At 39.5% G+C, this 14,569-nt stretch overlaps 1 protein-coding gene across 1 annotated transcript; it reads left to right on the top strand.

The window, feature by feature from the left end:
• The first annotated feature begins 11,094 nt into the window (after positions 1-11,094).
• On the top strand, positions 11,095-11,598 carry pmchl (pro-melanin-concentrating hormone, like). The gene has a single exon (XM_077206256.1). The coding sequence runs from the start codon at positions 11,134-11,136 to the stop codon at positions 11,596-11,598; it is 465 nt and encodes a 154-aa protein (XP_077062371.1). The 5' UTR covers positions 11,095-11,133.
• Positions 11,599-14,569: the final 2,971 nt, after the last annotated feature.

Here is a 14,569-nt window from a genome sequence, read left to right as displayed (position 1 = left end):
CATCTGAACACCAACTTTCGTTAATGTAGAAACACAATCCACCACCTCTCGTTTTCCCCGTTAGCTCCGCGATGCGATCCGCTCGGAACAGCTGGAAGCCCGGCAGATGTATGGCTTCACTCAGCCAGGTTTCAGTGAAGCACAAAGCAGCAGAGTTTAAAAAATCCTTGTTAGTGTGGGTGAGGAGAAGAAGTTCATCCGTTTTGTTAGGAAGGGATCGGAGATTCGCGAGATGAATACTGGGGAGTGCAGTGCGCAGGCCGCGCTCGCGGAGTTTAACCAGCGCGCCGGCTCGCTTCCCGCGTTTGCGTCTGAACGCGCGTTTTGAACAACAACGCTGCACCTCCGACGAGAATGTCCAGCAAAACGTCTGAATAATCAAAAACTGTAGAAAAGGTCTCTGGTGTGTGTTTCCTAATGTCCAGTGGCGCCGGCAGGCTGGTGTCCAGCAGATTTTAATTCCAACCCTGCTTAAACACACCTCTCTCTAAATTTCAAGTAATTTTGAACTCTGTGATTGGCCTGTTTGGTGTGTTTGGTTAGAGTTAGCAGGAAACTCTGCAGGACACACACTCTTCAGGACTGTGGAGGAGTTCAGGAGTCAAAAGTTGAAGAGCCCCAGGCAAACCAGGTGAAACCCAGGTGTCATCAGCAATGGCCTGCATAGCACACGTCTATTGGTGTCTGATACTGGACAAGTTGCTTGATAGACTCGCGCCTTTTACAAGACTATCAGTCAACAAACACGGTGAGTAATGTGTTCTCCTGTTATTGTCACTTGCACGTTGTGTCACATGTATAGTATAGCATTCTCTGTCAGTATAGAAGGATGTACATGTGATAAATGCAGAGAGACAGTCAGGTGGATGGAGAAGATTTCTGTGAGGATTTACAGTCAGGATTTAGACCGTACCATAGTACTGAGACAGCTCACAAATGATTTGCTCTTATCATCCGATCGTGGTTGTATCTCTCTATTAGTGTTACTCGATCTTAGTGCTGCATTTGATACCATTGACCACAACACTCTTTTAAATAGACTTGAAAATTATGTTGGCATTTGTGGAATTGCACTAGCATGGTTTACATAATACTTATCTGACCGTTGTGCAATAAAAGAAGATATGTCTTATCAATCAAAAGTTGTCAGTATAGCGTACCAAAAGGCTCAGTACTTAGGACCGTTGCCATTCACTCTGTACGTGCTACCCTTAGGAGATATCATTAGGAAGCATGGCATTAGTTTTCACTGTTATGCTGATGATACTTAGCTCCACATTTCTTCACGCCCTGATGAAACTTACCTATTCACAAAATTGACGGAATGCATAGCTGATTTAAAAAAAAAAAGAATGACTAGTCCTTTCCTACTCCTTAATTCTGAAAAAACAGAAATTCCAATTATTGGACAAAGAATTTCCTCACATACTAACCTAGAATACTGTCTAACACAGTGTTCTTCTTCTTCTTGTAGGATTCCGGCAGTGTAGACGCTGCTGATTATATTACTGCCCTCCACAGGTCAGTTTGAACTAAATTCTTACATACAGTCCTGTGTCATGCAAGAATTGAAGAACTGCCTTGGAGATCAGTTTATGCTCGTCACTGTGTCCAAACAAAGATAAAACAGAAAAAGAATTAACTCCAAGTCCTGACAGTTTAATAAAGAATACATTTATTTCTGCCCTATACTTTCTGCATTCCAGGAAAACATGCCCTACTGTCTCAAGACTCCCACATTGCAAAAAACATGCTTCCCTACAATGCACAAAGAATAATTTAACCCACAGTGCCCCAACCTCAATCTACACATTTTAACTGAGTGCCTGCGGGACAAAATGTTACATGAACATCTTTTCCTAACTTCAGGTTGTATAGAAAAGTTGTGTCTACCCCTAATTTCCTTTTCCCACCCTCTCTGCCATTCTTTTATTAAGCCCTCTTTAATTCTTTCTCTCAGTTCCACTCTCCCTAATAATACATGGACATCTACTTCTCTTCCTATGCTCTCCTTTGCAATGTTATCCATCCGCTCATTCCCCCTCACCCCAGCGTCCCCAGGAACCCAGCAAAAACTGATGTTGCAAACAAACCTGGTTCTAAAAACCACATTCAAGATCTCATTGACAATGTCAGGACGAGCTTTAGATTTTCCTACTTTTAAATTTTCTAGAGCAGCTGCAGAATCAGAGCAGATAATGACTTCTCTAGGTTTGACTTCCTCAATCCACCATAGAGCCCATAAAATTGCCATAAATTCAGCAGTTAGAACAGAGCTACCATTAGAAATACGCTGACCAATTTCCAACCCTAGCTGCTCCACATACACCCCAAATCCAGCTCTCCCACTAACTGGATCTCTAGATCCATCTGTAAAAACAATCATTGTACTCTCAATAATTGAATTAAGATATTCCTTTATTTTTGGTGCCACTTCCCACTTATCTTTTCCCTGAAGAAAACCAAGCTCAATATTCATTTCAGGCAGCACCCAATCGGGAATAGGTAACCAACTTGTGTGTTCTACAATACTTCCCTGATCCATTCTTATCTTTCCTGCCCACTGATTTACTATGACAAAAATGTATTGTATCTATTAGCTCCAGCAACCTCTTGCAACAGACACCTTGCTGGGAAGGTATGATTACACCCACTAAGTTTTAACCAGTACTCTAACCCTAAGTTAAGGCATCTTAACCATAAGGGCATTTCTCCCAATTCAATGAGTAGGGCAGGGACTGGGGAACTTCTGAAGGCCCCACAGCAAAGCCTCAAAGCCCTTGCCGGACACTTGATGGCTGCTCTGTCAAGTCTTCGTCGTCGGTTAGGAACCTGGGTGTGCTCTTTGATACCATTCTTTAATTTGAAAGTCACATGTCTAGAATCTGTAAAACCACATTTTTCCATCTTAAAAATGTATCTAAATTAATTAATATGCTCGCAATGACTAATGCAGAAAAGTTAGCTCATGCGTTACTGACATTAAGGCTAGATTATTGTAATGCTATTATGGGTGGTTGCCCTGCATGCTTAATAAACCAACTACAGCTGGTCCAAAATGCAGCAGCTAGAGTTCTTACCAGAACCAGGAAGTATGACCATATTAGCCCAATTCTGTCAACACTGCATTGGCTCCCTATTAAACATCGTATAAATTTTAAAATATTGCTGATTACTTACAAAGCACTAAATGGTTTAGCTCCCCAGTACTTGAGCGAGCTCTTAATCAATTATAGTCTGTCACGTCAATTGCGATCTCAACATTCCGGCCAGTTGATGAATGTAGGATTACAAATTTATTTAAATGTTTAATTTAGATTTCCAATACAATAATATTTTATATTGAGAAAGTTTAGAAATGATGAGACCAGGAAATCTCTGCAAACGGTAGGGGTTCTCAGCGGGATATTCCTGACTGTCCCATCTCAGTACGAGAAGGCTAGGCTTTTCCTGTTCTCGTTGTTTACCGGGGGAAGAGTCATGCTGAGCAAGTTTGAACACCTGTTATTTTATTACTGAGACCATTTGTCTCATCTCAGTACGAGAAGTCTATGCCTTTTCCTGTTCTCGTTGTCTCAGCTCATTTACATCACAATGTAATCCCTCCCCCTTGAAATGTATATATGAACTCAATGTATACTGCCTTAGTTAGACTTCACTTGACTTGGGTCCGGAGCAGACTACAGCAAATAAAGAATCCTGCTTAAATAAGTCTCCTGGTTTTCGCTTCTGAGTTTTTCTACACTGAAGAAGGAAGAAGTTTACAACAGATGGTGCCGTGACCCGGATGGAGAAACTGAAACTCAACAAAGAATGAACTTTTGAAACTTCAAAGCTCAAAGATCTCAACAAAGATCTGACTTTCCAGTTCCAGACTGAATCTTTTGAATCCAGAAAGATCTCAACAAAGCTGCCTGAGTTCGCGAACTGAATCTCAACAAAGATCTCAACAAAGCTGATTGTGTTCCAGAACTGAATCTCAACAAAGATCTCAACAAAGCTAACTGAGTTCCAGAACCAAGCTCAACAAAGATCTCTGACTGAGTTTCCAGACGGAATTTTTTCCATACAACAATAATTTGGTGAGTTTCACTCCATTCAAAGAACCGTTGAAAAACCAGTAAAAATTATCCTCTGTGCCGTCAGAGAAAGAGTTATCAGACAGCTGTAGTGTTTGATTACCTAAAGTTATCCTTTAAAAGTTGTCTTTTAAAGATGAAAATATATCCTCTGTTCAGGCAGGGACGTTTTTAACATCACATGTTAAAAAGATATCCTCTGTGTCAGGCAGGGAAGATTAGTATTATTTTGCTAATTATTTGTTTTGTTGTTTGTTACCTTGTGGTGTTACCCTCTAAAAAATTTCTTTTAGAGAAGAGAGTTTGATCCTCTGAATAGTCAGGGAAGTTGTTGGTATCCTCTGTGCAGACAGGGAAGATTTTAGCATTCAAGTTAAAATATTGTTAGCCTCTGTGCAAGCAGAGAAGAGGTAGTCTTACAGGCTATTTATTTTGGTTACCCTTTTAAAAGTTTTTCTTTTAGAGAGGAAAGTTTGATCCTCTGTTTCAGGCAGGGAAGAGTTAGCAATACATGCTAGTAATTTTGTTTTATCCTCTAAAAAGTTAGGAAGGTGAAAGATCCTTTCCGTTTCCTTCAGGGAAGATTAGCGTAACGTGCTAATATTTTGTGTTTCATCCTCTGTTTCTGGCAGGGAAGTTAAATGTGATGTGTTGGTAACAAGGAAGTTTAACAATAGTTGATTTGTGTTAACAAGCGTACCCTCTGTAATCAGAGAAGTTTAGTGTTTGTTTGTGTGGTAACAAAGAAATCCACAAAATGATTAAGAAAAGTGCTAGACTAATCTCCACAACTAAAAAAGGTGGTCTTGCTAATCCTTTGTGGTCAGATAGCGAATTTAAAACACTGTTAGGAGAACAGATGGATCTAATAGTCACTGAAAAAGTTAGACAAGAACTAACACAGAAATATGAGATTCATCCAGATAAGATTTGGTCTATTGAAGAATGCAAGAAGGTGTTAGGTGCATGTATCAGAAAGAAAAACATGAAAGGCATAATCTGTTGCCATAGGGAATTTAGCTTATCCATTGCACAAGAACAATCTAGGTGTATAGCTAAATTAAAAGAACAGAACAAACAAATGCACACTAAGGTGGGCCATAACAAGGCCTCAACCAAATGTGACTCAGAAGACCAACAGTCAGATGAAACTTATCCTGACTTAAAAGCATTCTTTGAAACAGATGTAGACATCCCAACAGTAACTGATAAGCCTGTAGATTCAGTAAAGGTTTGTGTTGCAAGAAGATCTCAGGGAATTGAGGGAACTGAAAGTGTTCCTACCAACTCTTCTGTTGTCCAAAACCAAACTGTTGCCAAAGTACTCGGACCTAGAGACATAGAAAGACTATCCCAAAGCTTACCTTCAGTACGCACTGATGTTTCTGAATTTAGAAGGGCATTGATCAGTCAAATGCGTCTTTACGACATGTCGTTGGCAGAAGTCACACAGCTGATGTCACAAATTCTAACTGAATCTGAATTCAACAGTTTTGAGTCTGCTGTTACTTCTGAACTACAACATGCCAGAAAAGATGAATTGAGAGAGGGAGTTCTGAAAGCGTTGAAGAACATTGTTGGACCTAAAATTGACTGGTCGAAGATCACTAGTTCTTTACAGAAGAAGGGTGAAACTGTTAGTGAGTACACTCAAAGATTTTGCCAGTCAGCAGCAGCATACAGTGGTATAGCTGACACTTCAGAGAAGGTGCTAGAAGATAATGGTCCCCTAGTTCGCACATGGTTTGATGGTCTGTTGTCAGAACATAGAAAAGCATTGCCTTTCTTAGACTTAACATGGTCCACTAGAACCATACAAAACAACTTGGAGAGGTTAGCTACTTGGGAAAGAGACTCTGATGTCAAGGCAAGAGTAAAAATTGCAGCAGCATCCTTTAAGGTCAACACAGAGAATCAACAGAAACGCAAATGTCCTAAGAGAGAGGGCAGTAGTTGTTATTATTGTGGTAAACATGGACATTGGGGAAAAGAGTGTAGGAAAAACAAAAAGAACTTTAAACAAGTTAACAATGTTACTCAGCTCCTACTCAGTCTGCTTGCTACTCTGAAGCAGCCCGTCCCCTCGTCATTAAACTGGGGCAGCTGGTTGACGCGTTAACCATTTGGGCTGTGAGTGCTTTATTTCCCCACTAACTTGCAACAGAGATAAAAAACTTCTGTTTTTGTTTAATAGAACAAAAGGAAAGTGACTATCTCAGTTTTTTTCTTTGGGGGACACTGGTTAAAGTAGACTCACAGCCTTAAATGTTATTTTACAGCACAGGCCTTTCATCATTAATAGTGTTAGGTCAGACTGTAAACGTAAAAAAAGCCCTCATGCAGTGTCCACAATAATGCCGAATATTGTTTTACAACGTGCACCTGTCACGAATCCGTCCTCATGTATGATGTCTGCTATGACTGAAGTTTTGTTAGAGGATGAAGGACAAAATACTCACGATTGTGTTACGCTTACATATACACCTATGAGTGAAGTAAAAGAAAAAGGTAACAGACGAGCAGGTTATGCAGTAACGTCCACCACGGAAGTTTTAGCTTCAGGACGTCTTCCAGATCATTTTTCAGCTCAAGCTGCAGAACTAGTAGCCCTAACAAGAGCATGCACGCTAGCTTCAGGATCAGTTGCTAATATCTACACAGATTCCAGATATGCTTTTGGGGTAATTCATGATTTTGGTGTCATTTGGCAAACCAGACAGTTTCTAACTTCTGCTGGATCCCCCATTAAGCATGCTGAATTAGTGAAAGATCTAATGTTTTCCATGAAACTTCCAAAGAAATTAGCAGTGATCAAACTGAAAGCACATCTCACAACTAATACTACAGAAGCTAAAGGTAATGCTCTTGCTGATATGGCAGCTAAACAGTCTTGTTTCTATGCAACTGTACAAGTGTGTTCAGGTAGTGCAGCACAGAAGAAAATGATGCCTCCTGAATCAATAATTGATCTGTACAAAGACGTTTCCTCCATTAGAACCAAAGTGACATGGGCCACATCAAGTGATGTTGATTACAGCAGCTGCAGTATTGTGTCAGGGAAGAAAAACCTAGACTCATGTGTCACACTGTAAGGTTGTTCCTGCACCAACAGGGATAGGTTAGGACACAGAACCAGTGAGGAGCCCCGGGAAGAACCGAATGCAATAGGCTTCGGGGGTTAACCCTGGGGTGAAGACTTCCCTCATAGGCCCTATCCTAGTCCATCCTTACCTCACTGTTCTTTAGGTGTCAAAGGAATTAAGAAATAGGGAGAGATGGAACGACAATAGCAGACCCAGAAAAAGTTTACAACCCTAGTGTTTGAACAAATACTGCTCTACTGCTTAGCAGACTCGGAAGTTTACAACCCTAGTGTTTGAACAAATACTGCTCTCCTGTCTTTTGTTTTCTTTCTTACTCTGTGCAGATACCACTGATGACTTCCCGAGACCCATACGCACTGACCTCGTCATCTGCGTATGAAGCCACAAGAAAACCTCAAGAAACAACTTGACCCTCTTCCGAGCCAACTATCACAAAAGGATAAAGAAAAGAAAAAGAAAAAAATACACAACGCAGAGACTCACATACGAAACCTTCAGTCATCCATCAACATGATCAAGATTGTCGTACCAGTAACATCACAGACACTCTCGCTTCGCACAAGATAATGATCTTACAGAACAGAGTGGCCTTAGATTACATTCTAGCAACGGAAGGAGCCTGCACCATCATCGGACCTGAGTGCTGCACCGGGTTTTAATGGATCCAACAGAGAACTTGAACAAAATCCAACAAGACATTCTTGATCTTTCAGCAAAATTACACCAGATGACTGAAGTAAATTTTTCATGGTTCGGAAACTTGATTGGGAAACCCTGGCTGTGGATAAAGGAAATAGCAATTCTGCTGTTATTTCTTCTAATAGCGTACTATCTATGCGTCCACAGTATCAAGTGTTTCATTCAACAAATGACTCACGCCCCTCACAAAGAAATGACAGTCCCAAACAGAAAAGACTATTACCCTTAAGAACTTAACGGACCCTAAATTTGCATGTTTGTTTCTGTGTCAGCATGCAATTGCAGAAACAGCAACACAGAAGCATGAGCCTGTAATGATCACAAGTTACAAGAATTTAACTTTTAAGTGTCTAAATTTGTATTTTGTGAGAGTTATTTAGAACTCTCAAAGGGGGAAATGTAGGATTACAAATTTATTTAAATGTTTAATTTAGATTTCCAATACAATAATATTTTATATTGAGAAAGTTTAGAAATGATGAGACCAGGAAATCTCTGCAAACGGTAGGGGTTCTCAGCGGGATATTCCTGACTGTCCCATCTCAGTACGAGAAGGCTAGGCTTTTCCTGTTCTCGTTGTTTACCGGGGGAAGAGTCATGCTGAGCAAGTTTGAACACCTGTTATTTTATTACTGAGACCATTTGTCTCATCTCAGTACGAGAAGTCTATGCCTTTTCCTGTTCTCGTTGTCTCAGCTCATTTACATCACAATGTAATCCCTCCCCCTTGAAATGTATATATGAACTCAATGTATACTGCCTTAGTTAGACTTCACTTGACTTGGGTCCGGAGCAGACTACAGCAAATAAAGAATCCTGCTTAAATAAGTCTCCTGGTTTTCGCTTCTGAGTTTTTCTACACTGAAGAAGGAAGAAGTTTACAACAATACCTAGAATATCAAACTCGACTGCTGGCGGTAGATCCTTTTCCTATTTAGCACCAAAACTTTGGAACAGTCTTCCTAACATTGTCTGGGAAGCAGACACACTCTGTCAGTTCAAATCTAGACTAAAAACACATCTCTTTGACCTAGCATACACATAACGTCAATGTTAGGCTGCATAGATTATGTTAGCAAGAACCGGGAACACTTCCCATAAATCCTGATGTACTCGTTAAATAATAAGAAGCATGCCGTCTACGCTAAAATTAGTCTCTCTGTTTATCCCGAAGTTTACCGCAGTCCGCCGGATCCAGACCGTATCCGGATCTGATGAAGGACCTGCGCCTGGACACAACGACAACGCAGTCCTGAAGTGACAACTAGTCTCTCCCCTTTGAAGGCCTCCTTCCATTCGCTTTACCTCTGTACAAATAAAACGTTGTCGGGATAATTCCGGTTCACGTGGCTAAAAAAATTCTGTATTATAAATTTTTCAAGGCTTGTACCTTGGAACCTATTTCATGGTTTGCGTTCTCGAGCCACCAGGCACTGTTTTGTGCAAATGAGCACAAAATAAGTTAATAACTAATGATCGTTGTGACGGAAGTGAATCAATCAAAACTAACTTTAGCTAAACTTTATTCTAGAGCTGCTGTAAAGCCAAAACGATCTCTGTTACTTTAATTTCCTATTGTCACTGTAAAGCTGCTTTGAAACAATCTATATTATTAAAAGCGCTATATAAATGGTGACTTGACAAGAGACTTGGAAGGTACCCACATAGAGTTAAAAGATGGAACCTAGGTGGGTTTTGCGTATGTTCCCTAGTTGCGCACAACCTAAAGCCCAGTGAAATATTGTATAAAACTCACATGGGCAACTGTCATGGTGATACGGAGTCCACAGAACCATCACCCCAGCAATCAGCACCTGATCACTGCACTCTGCACTCGATCACAGTCACCTGAGTTTTGAACACATGCACCTGCACCTCATTATTACACACACTATATCTTCCACCGATCCCTTCACCTCTGTGTCTGGTCTTTGACAAGTGCTACAGACTGCTCACCCATGTGACTATCTATCCCTCTACTTACCTGAAGTCCCGATCTTCCCGTCATTGTTGTTCATTGTCAACCAGACTCATCTTTTCTACTTCTCTCCTGAAAAGACATTCATCCTGTTCAGCTAAGTCAACGTCACATTATCTTCACAGCTGCATTATTCTACCTTCACCGCTCACCCTCTACACTTCAATAAAGTTGTTGTTAATTCACCTTAACCTTGTCTGCTGCCGCCTTCTGAGTGTGACACATGGGGCCAACATGGAACCTGTGTACAAACCCACTTACAACCCATATTTCAGCCCATATTGTAGTTTGCAGTTTCTCTCATTCACAATACGAGTGAACCATCTTGGGTAATATAAAGCCAATAAACGTTGCAGTCCTTTGTTCTCAACAAGAGATATTGTATACTAAAATATTCTGTAATAAACTCTGAATATATTGTATGTTTATACTCAGTCAAAAGCAAGGCATCATGTGATGATTGAAGTATTCAGTCTTTTTGTGCATTTGTTAAATACATGGCCTTGTATATGATATTGATTGCCCTGGTTTAGTTAGATTTTTTTTCTTCAGCTTTCTAGGACTCAATGATCTAAACATCATGACATATATAAAGACACATAAAGACAACCAAAGCATCACACATCACCTGCTTTGCCATGATTTCATGCTTTCAATTGATTACTAAACAAATGTGATTCACTCCATTGAATTTATTTAGAGTATGATGAATGTATTGATGTTCTCTATTATCAAGTAGCATTTACCAGTAGCAGCCCCATTCAGGTTATGTCGACATGATGCTTGATACAAACTGAAGCACCTGCAACACTGTCATGAATGAGTAACGCTTTTCCAAACCAAATAAACTCCTGCTGGGTGTTGATCTTCATTTTGGCCTACTACGGCTAGCTAGAGCCTCTTTTGACAACTTTGCCCTGTGATTCTAATAAAAAATGGCAGTCATTGTCTGTGTTTAAACAGTTATTCACTTGGACTCTTCAACAGGTCTGTAATCCTCTCATATTGTTTCAAAATGTAAGGATTGTGGAATTACATCCCTTCTTACGATGCCCACTCAGAGGAACCCTGCAGTCTGCACACTGAACACAACCCACGTTTCAGGAGATCTTAATCAACTTTCCACCAAACAAAACACTTGAGCTCTGTCAGGGGTCTCATCAGGTACTCTGAGTTTTTGTGTTTTTGCTAATAGCCACATACTCATGAGAAACCAAGACAATGATGAATCTCAGGTAACGTGGCACATTGAAGGCCATGGAGGCCTATAAAAATGGACCAAGTCGCCACCAACATCAGACCAGCTTGCAAGAGAAGACAAGGGACAGCAGCTGAACCACTAAGCAAACGCTCTGCATCAAGAATGAAGCTCTCCGTTGGGACCATCCTCATCACTGTTGCACTTTTGTCAGAGTGCTACTTCAGAACCACTGCCATTCCCATGACCAAAGCTGATGAAACGGAATCAGATCAGCAAGACTTGAGCGACAGCTTGGAAGAGAACTCTCTGAGATCTGCACCAGGCAACTCCAGGATCATCGTGGTAGCCGACTCCAATCTGCTGAGAACCCTGACATCTCTGAACAATGGAGTGCATCAGCTCAGTCTACCTGAGGGCCTTCTCAGCACAGAGCGCAGAGATGTCAGTTCAAACTTGAGCCCGAGCATCGCCATCATCAGAAAGGACACCATGAGGTGCATGGTGGGAAGAGTGTACCGGCCATGCTGGGGAGTGTAGGTCTTCTGGGATGACGGGGAGAATGCAAGCTGCTGATGACAACAGATTCACCTTCTCTAATGCACTGTTGCTAAGTGAGAATGTAAAAGTGTAAGCTATTTATCTGAAATGTATCTAGCAATTAAACACAGAAAAGATTATTCTACAAAATCTTATCTGTTCTCGTCTGTTCTCATTCAACATATTTTCTTTTCTTTCATGTCACACTTAAATATGTGATCTGAGGGTGTCATGATCAGTGACTTACCATAAATTTTTAAAAGTGTTAGCATTATTTTTTTTTTCTAAATTAAAATATTTTCTACAACCTTAGTTTAATATGAAGATGGGAGTATTATGAGACATTTGTATGCTGAATTACCATAGGTTATAGTTTTTGTCTATTGGCCAAAATAATATCCTTTATAATTTAGTCAATATTTTGTCCTGGCATAATCATTAATGATAGTCAGTTTTACTCTTAAAAGTTTAGTTGACGACCAAAAAATTAAACCAAGACAAATTTTTGTTATATTAATACAGACATGTATCAACATTTCTCATAAACATTGTCGAAACTGTCCTTGTTTTGTGCTCCTGGGCACCTGAAATTATAACATTGCAATACAATATTTTAAATTATTTATGCTTTAGCTTGTCAGTGTTCATTTACATGGGATAAAAAGTTTGGAAAATGGACAGATGGATAGTCATTATGTTTACACATTTTAGTGCATTGTTACGGAAAGAGCATGAATTACATATTATGTTCAGTGTGTAATTTAGTTTAATTCACTTGTGCTGCACATTTGAGCCATTTTTTGCAGATGCAAGTTGTAATTGCGTTTATGTTGTGTATAGATTAATCTTATACAGCATATGAATTTGAGTAAGTTAAATCAAAACACTTCCTTTTACTGGTGGTAATTCTTTATTCTGCTTTATCTAAGCAGCAAAAGCGGGTCAAAACCTGACATTAATAACTATAATATTGTTTAGCAAAAAAACAAAATTTTCTGTTGTAACGTCTAATCCAAGGGATGAAAAATGTAAATGAAGTAGATCCAAACATAAACATGAAGGCAATGTAATATCAAAGAGCACAAACGAAACCGTGTGCCATATACTGGACAATGAATGGGAACTAAAGAGGAATCTAGCCAGGATGAAAGCCCAAGGTAGAGTCGATGAAGGGAGGAGCTATGGTGGAGACTTAGCTGACGACACCCGGGGGACGAATGACGGAGATGAAGCTGATGGTAGTGGAGCCCGGGGCGCAGATGGAGAGCAGATGGGACCGGGCAACACTGGTACTTTTCTCTTCATGGGTCGACATTTCATTCAATAACATTAGGCAGTTTATAGGCTGTTTAATGTTTGATGATCATGTTGTTTGACATTTACATCTTCGAAATGCTTCTTTACCTGCGTTTTGATCCACGTGATAGAACCCATCTACCGCATAACAACGAAAACATGTATAGCCGTGTAAAACATGTATAACATTCAATGGCGGGGAAAGAGTAAAGAAGATTTGAAATAAATTTCTATGCACACTAGTGGACTTGTCTACACAAAAATCCAGGTACTCGGAATTAGGAACATGCCTGTTTTCTTTATGAATCAATATTTTCAAACAATGTAAATTCATAAGACAAAATGTAAAACTACATGAAAAAAGTATTTAATAGGCTACTCAATCACAAGAGTAAACAGAACTACAAGCCAAGTAGAATACTCAATTATACTTGGTAACAGAATAATGGTCTGTCATTAATAACTATGCAGGAAGTAATGCAGGACAAATGAGTAGTAGGGGTGAGCAGGGCACAACCAAACGCGGGGCTAGTTGTAACACACTTGTTTTAAATACTTCCACACATGCTAGTATGACAAAACTTAGTGTATTTACTAGTTGCCATATCAACACTATATAGAGAAAACATTGACCCAAAATTAAGAAATCTTTGGAAGATATCACTAAACATTTATTTAACCATAGCTAAATTAAGTTTCTTACTTATGTTGATTTTTCAACTCTTGAAATCTTCTTTAATGCTTCATTAACTAGCAGAAGACATTATCAGGGTTTAAATCCCAGTTGCACAGGTGGGGCACGCTGTTGCACTGCATTACTATGTGCCCCTTAGAACAATGTTATTCTGTGATGGTGATATAATTCACATTAACATCTTTTATGAATTCTATTGAGAGACCATAAAAAGAGGTCAATAAAATCTGAGAATCAATGTTCAGAAATTATTAATTATTATCATATTTTGTATAATGTTGTCACATTTCACTTCGATTCTTTCGGGGTAAATCAAGAAAAAGTATACACTGTATTAATGAAACAAAACCACATAATTGTACTAAACGTGAAATGAATCCAGAAAAAAAACAAATACTCTGAGCCTTAAGTAGGTTTACACAAACTGAGAAAGTCAAAATATAACAGTAACAGTAATCTTGGGGGTGCGGATTTAAAGTAATGTAATTGTCTGGTTTTAGGTTTCTGTCGAACACAGCACATCTAGGTTACGATCTGTACTCATTTAATTTACAAGAAGTGCTTTTGAAGAAAGGGATTGTATATCCATCAAACCGAGCTTTATTATTTGTTCATCTGTATTATATCTGTTTTTTATTTGTTGAACATCTATTAAAATGTTACCCTTAAATGGGTTTGAGAGTTTTTTGTATTTACTAATTCAGAGAACAGACACAGTCTCTATATGGATTGTGCTTAACCTTCATGCTGATCAGGGGTGTATTCCAGAAAGCTGGGTTAATTTACCATCAGATTAACCCTGAACTCTGGGTTGATTAACCCATAACCTGCTTACTCGGGGTATGTCGGTTCCAAAACACCTGTGTCGAGTTAGTTTAATCAACCTACTGCTAATAACCTCGAGTTAATGCGCGCGCACCGCGAACATATAAAGGCATTTTCAATGAAACGCCGAATTCAGGAGTCACCATGGAAACTAAG

Source organism: Siphateles boraxobius, unplaced genomic scaffold (assembly GCF_051911475.1).
Source record: "Siphateles boraxobius isolate OS27281-9 unplaced genomic scaffold, OSU_SipBor_1 56, whole genome shotgun sequence".
Taxonomy (NCBI): Eukaryota; Metazoa; Chordata; class Actinopteri; order Cypriniformes; family Leuciscidae; genus Siphateles; species Siphateles boraxobius.
The sequence above is the reverse complement of the archived record's forward strand: the minus strand, read 5'-3'. Positions and strand labels throughout refer to the sequence as shown.

Excerpts from the sequence above, each read along its gene's own strand:
- pmchl (XM_077206256.1), top strand. The coding sequence starts at position 11,134 with ATGGACCAAGTCGCCACCAACATCAGACCAGCTTGCAAGAGAAGACAA.